At 38.4% G+C, this 20,120-nt stretch overlaps 1 protein-coding gene across 1 annotated transcript in view; it reads left to right on the top strand.

Moving 5' to 3' along the window:
• LOC133288180 (uncharacterized) overlaps nt 1-20,120 on the top strand; it is a 36,322-nt gene that overhangs the window by 11,724 nt on the left and 4,478 nt on the right. The window contains exons 3-5 of the mRNA XM_061485887.1: nt 7,866-8,057; nt 13,825-13,914; nt 14,108-14,166. Of these exons, the coding sequence (XP_061341871.1) occupies nt 7,866-8,057; nt 13,825-13,914; nt 14,108-14,166 (341 nt within the window). The remainder of the gene's footprint in view (nt 1-7,865; nt 8,058-13,824; nt 13,915-14,107; nt 14,167-20,120) is intronic.

The following is a 20,120-nucleotide window of genomic DNA, read 5'->3' as shown; positions in this document are numbered from 1 at the left end:
CTGCTGCTCCCAACTTGTAGATGGACGCCTTCTCTTCTTATTTCATGCCTTGAAATGAAATTAGAGGTACTTCATTTTTGGATCACTATTCCAAACCCTTGTCTTTCCTATGGTTTCATTCACAAACTCTTCTGGCACGTTTCCTAGCCCTAATATGTCAGAGACTAGGGGTATAAATAGGCCAGATGGCTTGTCAGAGACCTACAGCTTGGCCTGCCTTTGGCCTGGCTTGACTTGACTTATTTTAAAAATAGTACATGCTTGAGCTCATTAAAAGACTTGTATAAAAATCAGGCCACAAGCCGATTTTAGCAGGCTTGGTCTCTAAGCCTCCAAGCTCGTATTTTTTATTAAATAATATTTTATTTTATTTTTAATATAATAATATCTTATTATTTTTTAATAAATTAATATATTATTATTTTTCAATAAAATAATAACTTGTTATTTTTAATAAAATAATATCTTATGATTTTTTAATTTTCACAATCCTCTTTTTTCTCACTTAACAAACACATTTTTTTAACCCTAAATTTTTTCGCTGTCACCACTTTTTTCCTTCCCTCCTTTGCCAAATTTTGCTACTTCTCCCCTTTCTCATTTTCTCAACCCTTCCAAATCATCTATCGCTCACCATCAACTCTCAAGACTTTCCTATACAGGATGAGTCAACATCACATGATATCAATTTGCTCATATGATGGTGCCGTAATTGATTAAAACATGCGAATTGGAATTCTAATCTTTTGGTGGTGTGGATGAAGCAATTAAGTCAATACAATTTGAATCTTTTAATAAAGTTTTTATGGCATTGTTGAACAATTTATTGTCTTTAACTTTTGGATTTTGCCATCATCAAGATTATCATTTTTGTTGAGTTAAATTTTTTAATTCATGAGTTGGTGAATATATATATTTTTTAATTTAATTAAGCATTCTACTTCCTTGCCATTTTTTGTTTTTAGTTTCTAGCAACATAGTTAAATTGTTAATATTTAGGGTTGTTATGTGCATAAAAAAGAAATATATTCTTTCAAGTTAAACATACAAAAGAAACAAAATAATCGTAACCTATATTTTACGGAGTACAATATGCCATTTTCGAAGGCTTGGTACAAGTCTTGTATTTTTCAAAAACAAGTCAGACCAAGCTTATAATTTGGCTTGTATGTCTTGTATTTTTGAAAAACAAGTCATACCAAGCTTATAATTTGGCTTGTATAAGGCTAGCAAGCCAAGCCAGGTTTGAAATAATTTATATAAGCCTAGCCCATTTAGACTGAAACTTGGCTCGGCTCTGCTCATTTACACCTCTACCTAACACTCCCTCTGGCAAAATAGAGTAGTCGAGAGAAATGATCGTTACTTTCTCGAGGTTGCTTATGCCCTTATGTTCACCATGCATATAGCTAAATACTTACAGGGGGAAGCTGTCCGTATTGCCTCGTACCTTATCAATAAAATGCCTTTTCGAGTCCTACAATTGCACTCTCCAATATCTTGCCTTGTCCACACTTTTCCCTTCTTCTGAGCCATCTTTTCTTTACCTCCCAAGTTGTTTGGTTGTGTCATCTGTGTCCATATTCGCACTCACCAAAGGTCCAAACTTAGTTAAATGTAAAAGAATATGTTGTATATTGATCTGTGTCAGAGAGTTACAATATATAGAGACCCCAATGGGCTTAAGTGAAAGGCCCAAACCTAATCCTAATACAGCCCAAACCTAATCCTAATACAGTCAGAATATTTACGGATAAGACGGAATCTAATCATATCTAATCATATCATATCTAATATTCTAACACTCCCCCTCAAGCTGGTGCGTATATATTATGAGCACCAAGCTTGTTACAAATGTATTCAACCCGAGGACCTCTAAGAGCTTTAGTGAAAACATCTGCTAGTTGATTAGACGAGTTGACAAAAGCTGTCTTGATTTCTCCTGACTGAATCTTTTTCCGAATGAAGTGACAATCAATCTCTATATGTTTGGTTCTCTCATGAAAAACAGGATTAGAGGATATATGTAGCGCAGCTTGATTATCACAGATGAGTGTCATGGGTTGTTTCTGTTCACAAAGATGAAGCTCCTGAATCAACTGCTTTAACCAGATCAACTCACAGGTAGTATTTGCCATTGCACGATACTCAGCTTCTGCACTAGATCGGGAAACAACAGGTTGTTTCTTGCTTTTCCATGAGATTAAGTTTCCTCCGAAGAAGACACAATAACCAGAAGTAGAGCGTCTGTCCGAGGGTGATCCTGCCCAATCGGCATCTGAGTAACCACAAATTTCTGTATTTCCCTGATCCGAATACAACAAACCTTTTCCTGGTGCTCCTTTGATGTATCAGAGGATCCTCACAGCAGCATCCCAATGTGAATCACAAGGGGAATCAAGGAACTGACTAGCCGTACTGACAGCGAAAGAAATATCTGGCCTAGTCACAGTAAGATAATTGAGCTTCCCAATCAGCCTTCGATAACGTCCAGGATCAGATAACGGCTCCCCTTGTCTGGGCAATAACTTAACATTAGGATCCATGGGTGTATCAACTGGTTTACACCCAACATACCAGTCTCTTCTAGGATATCCAAGGCATACTTCCTTTGACAGCTAGAAATGCCCTGTCTGGATTGCGCCACCTCAATTCCCAAGAAGTAATGCAGCTTCCCAAGGTCCTTTGTTTGAAATGTACTAAACAAATGTTGTTTTAACTGACAAATTCCGTCTTGATCACTTCCGGTGAGAATGATGTCGTCAACATAGACTAACAAATAGATACACTTATCAGGAGATGTAATCCTATAAAACACAGAATGGTCAACTTTACTGCGGATTAAGCCAAACGCCTGAACAGCAGAACTGAAGCGACTGAACCATGCTCGAGGAGACTGCTTGAGACCATATAAGGATTTTCGAAGACGACACACCTTTCCAGACTCCCCCTGAGCAACAAAACCAGGTGGTTGCTCCATGTAAACTTCTTCTTGTAAATCACCATGAAGAAAGGTATTTTTTATGTCAAGTTGAAAGAGTGGCCAGTGACGAACAACAGCAAGGGCAAGAAAGAGGCGGACTGACGCCATCTTAGCAACCGGAGAAAATGTATCGCTATAATCAAGGCCAAAGATTTGAGTAAAACCCTTGGCAACTAAACGTGCCTTGAGACAATCAATATGGCCATCAGGTCCAACTTTCACAGTAAAAACCCAGCGACAACCAACTATAGACTTCTCTGGAGGAGCAGAAACAAGGTCCCAAGTGCCATTGAAATGAAGTGCAGTCATCTCATCAAGCATTGCTTGGCGCCACCCTGGATGGGAAAGTGCTTCACCTGTGGTCTTAGGAATAAATATAGAAGAAAGACTAGAAACAAAGGTGAAATGAGGTGAAGAAAGACGGTCATAACTCAAAAAGGTATAAAGAGGATAAGGGTTACGAGTAGTACGTGTACCTTTTCTTTGAGCAATGCGAAGAGTCTCTGATGAAGGATCCGGAGGGGAAGAAGCAACAGCAGTGGGCGATGAGTCAGCAAGAGTCGAGTCGACAGGAGGCACAGTTTTGCGACGCTGATAGGTGAGAAGTGGACGGTCCTCAGGTATAGAAGCAATAGGTTGCTCATCTGGAATAGAAGCACCTGCAGCTGGCAAAGACAAGTCAAGAAAAGGGACAGGAAGTACATGATCAACCTGTGACATCTGAGATGGGATAGAATTAAAAGGTTGTTGATCAAGAAAAGTGACATTAGCGGAAACTAAGTAACGCTTAAGGTCGGGAGAATAACAACGATAACCCTTTTGAAGACGAGAATAACTAAGAAAGATACACTGAAAGGCTTTGGATGTTAACTTATCCTTACCAGGAGTGAGATCATGAACAAAACAAGTACAACCAAAGACATGTGGAGTTAGAGGATAAAGAGGAACATCTGGAAGCAATAGATTATGAGGAATGTCATTGCGGAGCACAAATGAAGGCATGCGATTGATGAGAAAACAAGAGATGAGTACAGCATCTGCCCAGAAGTGAAGGGGAACCTGCATATGAATAAGAAGGGTACGGGCAGTTTCAATGAGATGTCTGTTTTTACGTTCAGCCACCCCATTTTGTTGTGGAGTGTGAGGACAAGTAGTTTGATGTAAAGTACCTTGTGTGGCCAAGAAATTAGAAAAATCAATAGAAACATATTCCTTAGCATTATCACTACGTAGAATACGAATAGAAACACCAAATTGAGTATGGATCTCAGTAGAAAACTTTTTATAAATGGAAAATAACTCAGAACGATTTTTCATGAAATAGGTCCAAGTGCAACGGGAAAAATCATCAATAAAGGTAACGAAATACCGAAAACCTAAGACAGACAAGGTACGACTTGGACCCCAGATATCTGAATGAACAAGAGAGAAAGGGGCATCAGCTCGTTTATTGACTCGACTGGCAAAAGAGGAGCGTGTATGCTTCCCTTGTTGACATGACACACAATCTAAAGACTGAAGACCGGACAAAAGAGGAACCATTTTCTGCAACTTTGAAAGACTTGGATGACCAAGGCGACTGTGGATAAGTTGTGGAGATTCTGTGAGAGAGCATGCTACTGAAGGACGAGGCACATCTAGATAATAAAGCCCCTGTGACTCACGACCCACTCCAATCATTTTTCCCGTACCCGGATCCTGCACAGAAACAAAATGGTTAGAGAAAGTAATGGTGCAAGTGAGGGAGTGGATCAACTTACTAATAGAAATTAAGTTATAAGGGATGCCAGGAAGTAATAGACAGATGTCAGGGCCAAGGTAGAGGTCGGACGAGCTTGTCCAATCCCACGAACTAGGGCTTTGGTTCCATCCGCAAGGGTAAAAGACGGTAAATGATGATGTAAAGAGTTCCTTATTACCACAGAGATGATCGGTAACACCGGAGTCAAATATCCAAGTGCCAAGTGATGTAGAATGAGAAACACAAGCAACGGGATTACCAGTATAAGGCTGAGACTGAGGAGAACCCTTCCTGAGAAGGGTTTGGAGTGCAGCATAGTCCGAACCTGAACCAAATGATGCATTGTCTGACTGAGCTATATTTGCAACAATAGAAGGAGAGTTAACCTCCGAGAGATCAGGAGATGCTGCTGCCATTTAAAGATAAAATATAAAAGCCGTAAACGAAGGCAAACGATATCCAATCAAGGAGAACCACGCGTCTAAAGTCAGACCCACAGAGAAACAATCACAGATCCAGAAAGGGGAGGAGAAGGCGAGCTTCTTTGTCCAAGACCGGCCGGAAAAAGCCGCCGGCGTAGTACACACTCCCCGGTAGAAGGTGGCGCGTGAGGCCCACGCGCAGAGGAGGTGGGCGGCGCGTGAGGGATGCGTTGGTGACCGGACCTCCACAGACTTGATCGCCGGGAGGAGACGGTCTTGATCGCGTGAGAAGTTGTCTCTAGGCTTTCATGCGTTCAATACTGCGTTAGACAATACAAAAACACCAAGAAACATCTAGGAAGCCCGTAATGATCCATGGTGGAAGAATGTTGTCCTTGAAGAGATGGATGCCTTGGAAAGGAATGAAACTTGAAAACAATGGAATTACCAAGAGGAAAAAAGCCGGTAGGATGCAAGTGGGTGTTCACTATCAAATTCAATTAAGTTACTAGCATAAACAAATACAAGGCCAGATGGGTTGCAAAATGATTCACCTAGACACATGAAATAATCTATCAAGAGACTTTTGCTCCAATTGCCAAGGTCAACACCATTCGAGTCCTCTTATCTTCTAACTTGCGTTGGCCTCTACAACAGTTAGATGTGAAGAATACATTCTTGAGTGGTGACCTACATGAGGAAGTCTATATAGATCCTTCAAATGGCTTTGGAAAGGGTGATGAACTGGTGTGTAAGTTAGAAAAAAGTGTCTCTACGGGCTTAAACATTAGAAAATGGTTCGATAAATTCACTTAGGCAGTCGAGAGAGAAGAATTTCTTCAAGTACAAATTGATCATACACTTTTCCATAAACACTCTAAGGACGGTAAAATTGTTTTTCTTATTTTCTTATGTGGACGACATAATCATTATAGGTGGCGGGAGTGGTCAACAGCCAAAGATTGCTGGAAAACGCAGCACGTGCAGGCAAAAGGTGGCGCATGGCGGTCACACGTAGAGGAAGAATGAGCGTGTGAAACCTCCATTCAAAGTGGGCCTTGCAATGTTGGATAGATTGGCTCTTTCTGATTTTATTGAGGAAGGTTTCGGTCGAAACAGCAGCTGGAAAATTTTTCCAACAGTGGTTGATGGCAACTAGCTGATGTGGCGGCAGCTGTAACAGGACCAGAGTAGGTGCAATTGAAGCATGGCTACTAAAAACAAACTAAAGGCAAATAGTGATCTCGACGGGAGGTGGCAATTGTGATTGGATGTAGTTGACTAAACTGGAAGCACGCTTAGGGTTTAACAGAAGCAGAGGCTCCAAGATCGGAGCTTTGATGCCAATTTGAAATGTGAAAATTGAAATATTATTCATTTAAGAATGGGCCCAAAGGAATAGACCCAAATCTAAAACATATTTTGTCTAAATCATAAACATAATCTAATTAGTAAAGGAAACAAATAATTATAGATATTTTCCATATTTATAATAGGGAATATTGATCTAATACAAATAGAAAAATGTAACTTGTGTGGGTGGTGATGGGTACATTTGGATTTAGTTTCAGCTTTTATCTATGGGCTATCGGAGAAAATCCTTGGCTTGGAGTAAGTATTGCTCTTACATTTTTTGTTATTATGTCTTGATTTCATCATAAAAAAAATATCCCTTTTATTGATAGGAACTGTTTTCTATCAATGTTAAAAGTTTAATCCTCCAGAGGCCACCTATCCTCCTCCCTAACTTAGGTCCCTTCACCACCAAATACCAAAAATAAATAAATAAATAAAAAATCTAATTGGTATTATAGAGGATTTAAAAATAAAGAGCACACTCAGTGCACAAGGCTTCCCGACTTTTCGAGGATCGGGGTGAAGGTCGATCGTATGCAAATTTACTTTTGCATATTTATGGAGGATTTATTTTTGGTACTTCTTAAATGTGAATTTGATTATTTGGACAATGCACAGGCCCACCTACTCATGCTAAGAAATTCCACAAAAGAAAGTGGGGGGCGGTAGGGATCGAACTCGTGACAACAAGGCTCTGATACCATGTAAAGAACCAGCTTTTGGGTGAGGTTGCATAAATGTTTTTAATATTTCTCTAACACGCTCTTATTTAATGAATTCAGTATTATGGAGTTGAAAAGGCACCAGAATAGTACTGTTCCGATGAAAAACAATTGCAGTTTGGGCTTTTTGGGGCTATTTGGGTTGTTTTGTGACTGGGAAACGTCCGTGGATGGATAGATCTGGAAAAACGGAGTCAAACAGTGGTCCTCTTGGTTCAAAAGGGAAATTTTTTTTTCAGTTGAGAGCTAGAGGCAAACAAATAGGGTCCGCTCTAAAGGCGAGAGTTGCGGAAGAAGAGCCCTCAGGATCGAGAGCTCTGATATTAACTTGAAAAGAAATAACTTGAAAAGTAGGATTGTATTATGTGAAATTTTGTATTACAACAATACAAAAGCTCTCCATGTAAAGAGACTAAATGACCTAATAGGCTAAACCCAAAGAAGATTCTATAATACAACTCTCTATTTAAAATAAAATAATATTATTATTTACAACACTATTAAATCTATTACCATGCCTTTTGTGTTCAAAATGCATTGATTTGTTTACCTGCTTCAATTAGTACAAGATATACTTTATTGTCCTGAAGATTTATTTTTGGAATTTAGACATGTTACTGACTATGTAATCATGAAAGCAGGTGGTAGACCCTGTTTTTGCTACATATCATTTGCAATCTAGGCTAAGAAGTAAAACACATTCCTTGAATAACACGGCTACTGCATCCGATGATGTAATGCAAATTCCTTGTAAAAAGCAAAAGATGTTGTCATCATCCTCTTCATCCAGCCCTGCGCAAACTAGTGATGTTGATCCCCAATGCAGTGGGAAGGTATCATTTATATCAAGTATTTGATTTGATGTCTTTCTTTTTAATTTTTCTTAAAAAATAATAAAATTTTAGTTGGATGAAATACTTATGCTACTATAGATGGGGATTCCTCCTCTTTGTCTCCTTTGTACTTTTTCAAAAACATTAATGTTTTGTTTTTACTATAGAAAATGGGGAAAAAATGACAAATTTTCATTGCAAATTGATCGCTAAGATCTACCATATAGCTTACACTTTTTTTTTTAGTACAAATGAGGGGCAAGAGCCTAAAAAGGAAAGAGACTAAAAAAAAGATTACAAGAGTCTAGGTCCAAAAAGGGAGCTAAACTGGGGGGAGGGGGCAATTAAGGACAACCCAATCATTATCAGTGCTAAAACTGAATGTTTCATTGATATATACAAATGGAATGAGATTTTACAATATATAACAAAGGCAAGAAGGTAAATATGGGAAACAACAAAAGCTACATGGGCTAAGGCTCATTACACCAAGTTACAAGAAATTCCCAAACTCCCCCCTCAAGTTGGGAGATAAATATTGATCTTTCCAACTTGACTATTAAGTTATCAAAAACTGATCCGTGTAGACTCTTAGCAAGAATGTCTGCAGTTTGCTCTTTGGTAGGGATATATGACATACACACACTTCCATCATCCAATTTCTCCTTGATGAAGTGACGATCAACCTCCATATGCTTTGTTCAATCATGATGAACAAGATTTTGAACAATACTGACTGCTGCCTTGTTATCACAATACAACCTTATAGTAAAGAATAAGAAATCTTCAATTCACCTAGTAGTCTTCTTAACCAGGCTTTCTCACAAATTCAATGAGCTAGTACTCGGAATTCTGCCTCAGCACTACTTTGTGCAACCACTGTTTGCTTCTTACTTCTCCAAGTTACTAAGTTTCCCCACACATAGGTGCAATAGCCTGAGGTTGACTTTCTGTCTACCGATGAACCTTCCCAATCCGCCTCAGTGTAGACTTCAATCATCCTATTATACCTTTTTTTGAAGAACAATCCCCTTCCTGATGTACTCTTGAGATACCTTAGGATTCTATAAACTGCACCAAGATGTTTCTCTTTGGGTGAATGCATAAATTGGCTAACCATACTTACTGCAAAAGCAATGTTAGGTCGAGTATGGGACAATTAGATCAATCTTCCAACCAATCTTTCATATTGCTCATTGTCCACCTCTTTCCCATCTTCAATATCCAACTATGTTGGGTTCCATAGGTGTTTCGGCTAGCATACCTTTCTCCTAAAGCAAATCTAAGATGTACTTTTGAGAGATTGTGATCCCTGTCTTGCTCCTGGCTACTTCCATGAGGAAATACCTTAGGACTCCAAGATCTTTCAGTTCAAACTGACCTGTTAGATACTCTTTTAAGGAATCTAACTCCTTATGGTCATCACCATTAATAATTATGTCATCCACATAGACTATAAGAATGGCAACTTTACCATCCTTAGTGTTTGTGGAACAATGTATGATCAGTTTGGGCCTGTAAAAAATCCTTCCTCTTGACCGCTTGAGTGAATTTATCGAACCATTCTCTAGGAGATTGTTTGAGTCTGTAGAGAGACTTCTTTAACTTACACACCAAGTCAGCTCCTTTTCGGAAACCAGGTGGAGGATCCATATAGACTTCTTCATATAGGTCACCATTCAAAAAAGCATTCTTCACATCCAACTGTTGTTAAGGCCAGTCAAGATTAGCAGCCAAGAATAGAAGAACTCTAATAGTGTTGAGTTTGGCAACTGGAGCAAATGTTTCTTGATAATCTATCCCATACAACTGAGTATACCCTTTCGCAACTAGTCTGGCCTTATATTTATTGATGCTGCCATTTGCATTGAATTTGATGGTGTACACCCACTGGTTGCTTTCCTCTTGGTAATTCCACAATATCCCATGTGTTATTTCTTTCAAAAGCATCTATTTCTTCAATGACAGCCAACTTCCAATTTGGATCATCAAGGGCTTTTTGGATATTTTTGGGAATCTTCATACTATCCAAAACTGTGTTGAAGGCACGAAAACATGGTGATAATGTGTCATAGGAGACATATTGAGAGATGGGATGTGAAGTACAACTGTACAAGACCTGGTTCCTTTCTTGAGAGCAATTGACAAATGTAAATTCTCATAGGCATGTTAGGTTGGATCCAGATTGCTGGAACTAGAAGCCAAAGTGGAATCCTGGCAGTGCAAAGAGTCTAGATTATTTACATTTTGAGGAGGCTGTCTCCGACAATAAACCAACAATTGTTTCTGCTGATTATTGTCTCCACCTTTTTCCAACTGCTCATCTTCCTCTGTTTCCAATTGTGGTGAGTTTTGTGATGAAGGGATGGATAAGGGAAGAGGGTTCCCATGACTGGTCTTCATCTAGAAGCTCCCCTTGAAAAGAAGGCTGAGAAAAGAAAGATTAACTCTCAAAGAAAGTGACATTCATGCAGACAAAAACCTTTCGGAGAGATGGGGAATAACATTTATATCCCTTTTTAGTAGGAGAGCATCCAATGAAGACACTTGTGAGATTTAGGATCAAGTTTGGATTGTTGATGTGATGGAACATGGACAATCACAACACTCTCGAACTATTTTGGAGGAAGTGAAGACATAGAACTAAGACAGGGATAGTTCTTTAAAAGACATGATAGCGAAGAAAGAAACTGAAGGACACAAGAAGGCATTCGGTTGATAAGGTAGGTGGCAGTTAAAACGGCTTCCCCCTACAAATATTTAGGGACATTCATGGTGAACATAAGAGCACGAGCAACTTCAAGAAGGTGCCTATTCTTTCTCTCTGATACCCATTGTCTGAAGAATTTTTATGGAGGCGCCAAATTAGTTTTGAACCATGGCATGAAATTTTTTGAAAACTTGTACAGTATCAGACTTTTCTTTGAGAAGATAGACCCAACACACTTGAGAATGGTTATCAATGAATCTTACACACCATCGCGAGCCAGAAATATTCTTTACACGAGATGGACCCCATATATCAATGTGAACAAGAGTAAATGGGGAGGGTTCTTTATATTTCCTAATGAGATATGATACATGAGAGTGTTTTGCTAACTGACAAATGTCACAAGAAAAGACACTAGGTTTTTTATGGGTAAAGAGATTTGGTAACAACTTTTGAAGGTAATTGAAATTTGGTTGCCCTAACTTACGATACCACAACTTTACATCATCACCACAATTGGAAACAAAGAAAGAATCATTTTCAGCAAAAGCAGCTTGATTCTCCTCATGATAGATCACTCAAAAATGTAGAGCCCTCCTTTTACTTTAGCACTGCCAGGGGCCTGCAGGGCAACACATGGCTTTCACAGGCCGAAAGTTGGCCCCGTGTGAGGCTGACATGCCGAGCTTTCTCCAGCGCATGGTTGGGCAGTTTCATGTGGGCCTTCTTGGAACTTGTAGATCGGCCTTTTCTAATTCTAATGGTACCTGTTTTGGCAGGAAAAGTCGTTGGAAAAATTTTCGATGGCTGCTAACGGTGGTGGAAGGCTGAGATTTGATCGGTTTTGGCCTTCTACAGTGGCTGGTGGCCTACTTTGCCATTGTGGCTTTGTACGAAGGAAAAATAGCCTTGACAATGCTGTTTTCCAGTTTTCTGGATAGTTTTTTGACCATGTGTCGTCGGTTTTTGTTTTGATGGTGGCTGGGCTTTCTCAAGACCTCTTAGCTCTTGATACCACGTTAGAACTGAATGTTTCATTCATATATTCAAATGGAATGAGATTTTACAATATATAACAAAGGTAAGAAGGTAAAAAAAGGAAACAACAAAAGCTACATGGGCTAAGGCCCATTACACTAGGTTACAAAAAATTCTTACATCAACGTTGATTTTCCACCACCCCCTTGGAGGAGGAGTCCAAGGAACAGGAAGCCTAATCCTGGAATTAGAACGAACACGAACTTGGTCTCTCATAGCTAACCCGATGTCGGCACATAGCTCACTATTAGAGAGATTAGAAATGGGTTATCTCTCACTAACCAAATAGGGCGAGTTGGGCCCAGTAATACAGCCCAAAGAGGGCTAAATCAACACTCATAATTTTCTTGTTTACAAAGTTGCTGAAGCGCTACAGCTGCCCAAGGAAACTAGGAAGAACGTCTTTGTTGAAGTAGGAGATGGCTATCAGTCTACAAGCCCAGGGGTGTGCAAGGGGGTTATTTTGGAGTTGCATCTTTTGTCTGTGGTACAAGATCTTTACGTGATCTTCGGTCATGAATGGCTACAGAGGTTGGGTGAGATTCATGGAAAGAAAATTGAATTGAAGCTTCCAATGTGGTCTAGGTGCTTTAAGCAATGGGATCCCGGTGGCAGTTCTATCTCATCACTTATCCTTTTTCTTCACCTTGAGGAAAAGGTGAGTTCTGGAGGGGGACTGTATTTTCCTTATTTTGTTAGTTATAAGATGGTAACATAAATAGAGAATTAGGGGAAGAAAACTATACTGCATTGGCTGTAAACTAATCTTGGTCTAAAAGAAGGTGAGGCATAAGAGAAAATGGGTTTTGCAATCTTATCTATGCTCAAATTGACTTTGAGGGAATGACAGCCCAAACCTTAACCAAGGACGAAACCAGAATGGCAGTCCAGAAAGAGGAAAAAGAAGAAGAGATTTGACAAAAAAGATAAATGAAAATTTCTGCACAAAGGAGTTTAATGATTTCATTCTCGGGAAAATTTTAAATTGTTTACCACCTATTTGAGGAATTGAACTCCAAACCAAACAACCAACCAAACTAATCCCAACGAGACAAATGAACTACAAAGGCGTTTTAAACTACTTCTGATAGAGATGGTGAGAATTTGAGGGCAAAATCTTTTCAAGAAACATCCTGTAAGGAGAGATAATCACTTATTTCGTTAATTCAAATAATCAACTGGCGAATGTCTTCACAAAGTCTTTGTGAGGTTTTTATATAGATTACATATGTATCAAGCTTGGCGCATATAATTTATATGCACTAGCTTGAGGTTGCGGGACGAAGTTCCACATTGTGTATTTTTTCCTTTGTAATTCTTTATATTCAGTTATATAATAGAGCCTCCCCTATGTAATTAAGACATGAATTTCAACACATTCCTCTTGAGTTCTGATTATTTACGTGTCTCCACCTAGCAGCTTATGCTTTAAATGGATGATTAATTCTTCATAGGGAAAAAAGAAATGAGAAAAGCCATAGCCTTGCAAAGCCTTGTAAAGAATCTTTTTTCTCTTTACCTAGCATTGGCAAATAGCAAATGGCATATTCTGGAGGTTGAATAGAATGTTAGATAAACATCTTGTCATGTTAAATCACCTGAGTTATCCCAAGTACCGTCCAAATCAATCTATTTACTCTTAAAATGGACTGAATCAGGACTTGCATGCATATCAGTAGGAAACTTGTATAACTTAGGGTTTTCCCCACTTTAGTTGATTTAGATGGAATATATGAACTTCAGATTTTTTTATTACATCAGTTATACCGATATTTTTATTGAAGAGGTTAAAACTGTTTCTCCTAAAATTTGAGACAAACATGGGTGGTGTAAAAAGAAGTGGAAAGATTATAACTTCAGAAAATCACATGAGGAAGAAGAAAGTAAAAATATGGGCAGAAGACACTTAGATGTCTGGTTGTATTTCTAATGCATGTAGTGTTACTACATTCGCAAAAATGTGCTTAAAAATTACAACAAACTGATTTTCATACTTCATCCCTTCTTCATAATTTTTAGGTGAATGATGATCTTCGGTTTCTATTGGAGAATGATACTGTGGAGGTTGAGGAGATGGTGAACAAACATTCCGATGAACTATCTGGAACAGTAATTTTCAAAACTTCTGTGTGTTCAAAGCCATGATCATCTTCTGTAATATCTTGCATGTTTGTATCGAAATCATGGATAGTAATTGGTTTGTGATTCTTGTCCTTAGGAATCAGTGAGATTGAAGCATTTGTTTTATATGATATATATGCAATGATATATATACTAATTGGTGTTTAATATTGGCTTTTAGCTAGGATACATGGAACGACAGCTGGAGTTGCTTCTTGATGCTGTAATGTCGAAGTACAGGTATGTTGTGATACATTTGAGTGAATATGGGAATAGAGATTGATTATGGCATGCTTATGGTTCTGCCTAGCTTGTTATATTGGTTGGAATCCATTGATACTAGTGTTGTAATAATAAGTTTTATACCATTAATGAACTTTTTATGGCATATTTCTTCCTCAAAAATCCACTGTTGGTTTGAAATCTCCGATTATGTAGATCATGCTCATAAAGCCTTGTATTATCCCAAACGCAATATTTACCAGGATTCAAAATTTCGGATGAATGGTCAACTTATGGTGCTCCAGAGCTGGACATGTTGTTTTCTAAGGGGACTGGCCTGTGCATGCTTTCCATTGGTCTCTCCCACTGAATATTCAAGCCTTTAAGGATACTCTTTAACCAAAGTAGTTCTCAAACACCTTGAGTCATTACTCTAAATTCTGCCACAGCACTGGGTTATGCCATCACGTTATTTTTTTAGCTTCTTCAAATTACCAGATTTACCCCAAGGAAGGCACAGTACCCCCGTAGTTGATCTTCTATCACTTCGTGACCTGACATAGTTTGCATCAGTATATGCCCTTAGTACGACTCCATTTCTTTTAAATAAAATGCCTTATTGACTAGTTCACATACTGCATAAGCTATGTCTGGCCTTAAGTGGGATAGATAAATAAGTCTCCCCATAAGTCATTGATACCTTGCCCTGTCTATTGCAGCGTCTTCCTGTGCTGGTCCAAGCCTCAAGTTTGGATCAATGGAGGCACTAGCTGGTTTGCATGTTGCTTTCCTGTCTAGAATGAGCTACTTCAATTCCCAAATAATTGTTTAACCTCCCTATTGCTTTGATTTCAAATTCCTTAGCTAAACATTGGCTCGAAACTTGTTTTTCCTTAAAAGATTCACGCAGAAAGTTGAAGACAAAGAGGTAACTAGAGAGAGAGAATTAAATTTGATCTGAATATTTCAGATACTATTGAACAGAGTTCTGTATCACAAAGAGCTCAATTTATAGAGTTACAGAATGTTTGCAGAGCAAGCTAACAGATCTAGAAAGCTGTTATGAACTATTACAATTGTCGACTGACTTACCAGCTCAATATAACAAACTCTCATCATCTTTGGAGTAACTAATGTTACCCTGAGTACAACAATACTATATGGCTGCACTAACGCACTAACTAATACACTAATAGTCTAATACAAAGGCTACATTCTGCTGCAAATATAGTAGCTGAACAAAACTAATACAATAAGAGATTACTGAATAATAATTGTCGTTATAACACATCCTCCACAAACTTAAGGACGATGGAGCAGCTGAAGATGATCCAACACCTTGAGTTTGTCAGAAAACTCACAAAACCGGAGTTGGTACATGCTGAACTAGCGAAGACTCTTATACTTTGCCTCTGTGCTAGATCTGGCCACCAAAGTTTGCTCCTTGGACCACCAAGAGTTCATGTAAAGGAAAAGAAGGGAAAAATAAGGAGAGGGGGGAGATGAAGAGGAAAATAACTAAACAGGGACCATCTGGAACATAGGAATAACAACGAGTCTAACACTCCACCATTCTTATAGCTTTTCTCCATTCCGTCCTAAAACACATCGTCCGCCAATCAATATCACACATTGTCCTCCAAGTAAGTTTCGGTCTATCTCTATATCTCTTTGTGTCGAGCTCTTGGTAACAAATTTTTGTTCTTATGGGAGCATTCAGGGGCCTTTTCATTAAGTGCCCAAACCACCTGAATCTATGTTCTCTTATTTTTTCAGCCATCGGTACTACTCCCACCTTTCATCGAATATCTTCATTTCTTATCTTATCTATCCTCGTATAACCACACATCCACCTTAACATTCTCATTTATGCTACTCTCATTTTATGCTCACGTTGCGTATGTGTTGGCCAACATTCAGCTCCATATGCAGGTCCGACTGCTGTTCTATAAAATTTTCCTTTTAGCTTAACGTGAATTCTTTAAACTCCAACGTGCTTCTCCACAATTCAAGATTTTTATTAACACCGTCTTTGGTCTTATCAATAAGCACACTATCATCAACAAAAAGCTTATACCATGGCACTTCCTCTTGAATATCTTTTGTTAGTTCATCCATAACTAAGGTAAAAATATAAGGATTTAGAGTAGAACCTTGGTGTACACCTACTATGATAAGAAAATAACTTGATGTTCTATTACAAGCTTTCGCACATGAAGTAGCCCCATCATACATATCCTTGATTGCATCTACATACTTCGATGGTACTTTTTTCTTCTCAAGAACCCATCATAAAACTTTTCTTAGGACCCTATCGTATGCTCTCTCAAGATCTATGAATACCATATGTAAGTCCTTCTTTTCTCGATATCTTTCCATTAATTGTCGCATTAAGAAAATAGCTTTCATGGTACATCGTCCTGGCATAAATCCAAATTGATTTATAGAAACCTTGGTCTTTCTCTTCAAGCGATGTTCAATATCTCTCTCCCACAACTTCATAGTATGGCTCATTAGCTTAATGCCTCTATAGTTAGAATAATTCTGAATATCTCCCTTGTTTTTGTAAATAGGCACAAGCATACTTTTCTTCTATGCATTAGGCATCTTATTTGTCTGAAGAATCTTATTGAAAAGATTGGTCAACCATTTTATTGCCACATCCCTTAGGCCTCTCCTCACTTCAATAAGGGCACCATCGCGTAGGCTTTATTAGTCTTCATCCTCTTTAAAGCCTCCTTAACTTTATGAGTATTGATTCTGTGCACAAATCTTCTATTTAATTATCATAAGCGTCCTCCAAGTCCACCTCGCTTTTATCGCCATCCCATGTTAAAGTAGTTCATCCATCTTTCATTTACATCTTTATCTCACTAATTTTTTTTATTTTCATCCTTGATGTATCTAACTTGGGTGAGGTCTTTCCTTTTTTTATCCCTTATTTTTGCAAGTTTATATATATCTTTTTCACCATCTTTGCTCCCAAGATTTTTATAAAAATCGGCGAACACATTGCCTCTAACTTTTCGCATTGCTTTCTTTGCATTTTTTCTCGCCAATCTAAACTTTTGAAATTTCCATTATTGGGACTTTTATGCAAAGATCTAAAGCATTCATTTTTCTGTTTAATTGCCTATTGCACCTCTCTATTCCACCACAATATTTCCTTTTTGTGAAATCCATTTCCTTTGCTTTATCCCAACACCCTCCTTCCCACATTTTGGATATATATAGCCATCTGATTCCATATTTTATTGCTCCTCCATCAACCTCTCATGGTCCTTCACGCAACATTCTTTCCTTGAATTCTATCTGTTTTTCCTCCTTTAGCTTCCATCATTTTATCCTTGGGTTCTGAGCCATTTTCCTCATTTTAAGTATTTTGGTGAACCGAACCTCTACGACAACCAGCTTATGTTGCGTAGCGACACACTCTCCAGGATAGACTTTATAGTCGACACAAGAAGTTCTATCTTCTCTTCTACTCATAAAGAAATCAATCTGACTATGATTTTGGCCACTATGATATGTGATTAGATGTGACTCCCTTTTTCGAAAAACTGTGTTCGCTGGCATAATCGTAGGCTAGTGCAACGTTCAAGATATCTTCTCCAATCTCATTTCTCATCCCATAGCCAAAACCTCCATAGATTCCTGTAAAGAAACAGTTCAACCCAAGCTTAAGCTTTTGGATGAGGTTACATTAATGATTTTATATATCTCTAACACGCCCCCATACATTTGAAGGGTGAACAATGTACAGGTCCACCTACCTGTACTAAGAAACTCCACAAGACTTAATTAATTAATTATTAAATAGGGGGCGGTGATGATCGAACTTGTAATACTGAGGCTCTGATACTATGTAAAGAATCAATTCAACCCGATGGGTGATTGATCAATATGACTATTTAGGTCTTTTCCTAAGAAAATCTTCTCCTCTCGTGATATTCCCATCAAAACCTCTTCCAAATCTTCCCAAAATTTTATCTTTATCGTTTGATTGCAATCTATAAAGAACCAATTCAACCCAAAAACATAAGTTGGTAAGTGAGGCTATATTAATGGTTTTTATATATCTCTAACACACCCTCTCACATGAGAGCCCGCTGGGCTTGAAGGGTGGGCAATGCACAGGCCCACCTACCCGTGCTAAAAAATTCCACAAGAGAAAATAGGGGGCGGTGAGGTTCAAACCCGTGACAACGAGGTTTTGATACCATGTAAAGAATCAATTCAACCAAAAAATTTAAGTTGTTAAGTGAATGCCTCTTTAATGGTTTATATATCTCTAACACAATCCAACTTGGGACCCCTATTTATAATGGGGTACCTGTTGGGCCTCCATTTAGTTTGTTGTGAGGTTGTTATTATGTCTTATCCTTTTGTTAGGATTTTGACTTGAGTTCTTCTATCCATCACTGCTAGTGAGCTTATCCATTTGTTGGGTTGTTAGGATATGGACCCAATATCCTGGTCTATATCAGGGTGCATACACATTGAGGATATTCAAAATTAAGTCACATACTACAAGCTTAACCAGAATAATCCTGTCGCCTTTCTTTTTCACGCCAACAACTTTATTTCTAAAACTTTTATCGATCATAATTCCAACACTATTTTGATTTTTGTTTATACCTGTGTACTACAACTTGAAACCTGTACCATCCACTTCCTTGACTTTTTCTCCAACCCACTTAGTTTTTTGCAAGCACAATATTCACTTTCCTTCTAGCAAAAACATCGGCTAATTCACTTAATTTACCCGTTAAAGTTCCTATGTTCCAACTTCCCAATCGCATCCTTAACCACTAGGCTGTACTTACCCGCCACGCTCGCCCATCTGCGTGTTAAGACCTTGACCTACTTGTCACCAAATCCGGGTGAAGACTTGGCGCCTTGCCTCTAGTCAACATATGACCTAATTTTAATGATTTCATCACTAACCTGGTAGTCCCCTTGATGTCGCTGTTTCCCAAAGCGGCCACCTTTTCCAACAACGTCTTCGTCGTAGAGGTTATGTGATAGAGCGGAAGGTATCTCTCAACCACTGTACAAGCGTCTTGAACTGATGGTTCAAGTAGTGGAGGATCCGCCGCCTCTTCCTTCTTCGTCTTTTTCTTCCTTATTCTCTATTTCATCTTCTTTTTCTGCAACCGATGCATCTTCTTCGTTGCTGATTTCTTCCTCTTCTTTTTTGCTGATTTCTTCTTCTTCGTTTCCTCCTTCTTCTTCTTTGTATTCTTCCGCTCTTGCCTCTTCTTTCTTTGGTTCTTCTTCATCTTCTTTTTCTTTGTTCGATTCTGCTTCTTCTTCACCTTCCTCATCGTCTTCTTCTTTCTCCTTTACTGCTTATGCATTTTTTTCTTTGATTTTTTTGAAACTCTCAAACTTCATCTTCTCGTATTCAAACCTCTGTAACTCCATCTTCTCTATTGCCTCATCGAACGCTTTCACAATTTTTTTCAAATTTTCCTTAAGCTCTATATCATTGATTTCTTCCATTTTTGTTTTTGTTTTTTTTTTCTTTTATAGATCTAGAATAGAAAGCACTCCCCTAGGTCGGAAGTTCTCTGATACCAAATTGATGGAACCAGAAAATTATAACACTGATATTGATTAAACAGTAATTAAATGACAATATGACAGAGATGCAAAGATAAGAGTGATACAAAAAACATCATAAAATATACAGAGATGCAAAGAACAAGAGGAAAAACTCCACTCTAAGACAACATCCCTAGCCTTGAGAGCTTCCCTATTTCCTCTCCCAATTCCCCATCCTACTCCGTAAATTACAAATGATATTCAGCATAAAGAAATCTCACCCTAAATATCTATATATACTAATTCCTAACTAATGGGCTTGGATACTTTTATTAAAGGCCCATCAAACACAAATGAAGTAATCCAAACTGCCAAGCTTCCTAAGTGCAAAGGTGGAGTTGAGTATAGTGATAAGCTATTAAATC

This window comes from Gastrolobium bilobum, unplaced genomic scaffold (genome assembly GCF_033153095.1).
Source record: "Gastrolobium bilobum isolate Gb01-03AN ecotype WA unplaced genomic scaffold, APGP_CSIRO_Gbil_v1 utg7961, whole genome shotgun sequence".
Lineage (NCBI taxonomy): Eukaryota > Viridiplantae > Streptophyta > Magnoliopsida > Fabales > Fabaceae > Gastrolobium > Gastrolobium bilobum.
The sequence above is the reverse complement of the archived record's forward strand: the minus strand, read 5'-3'. Positions and strand labels throughout refer to the sequence as shown.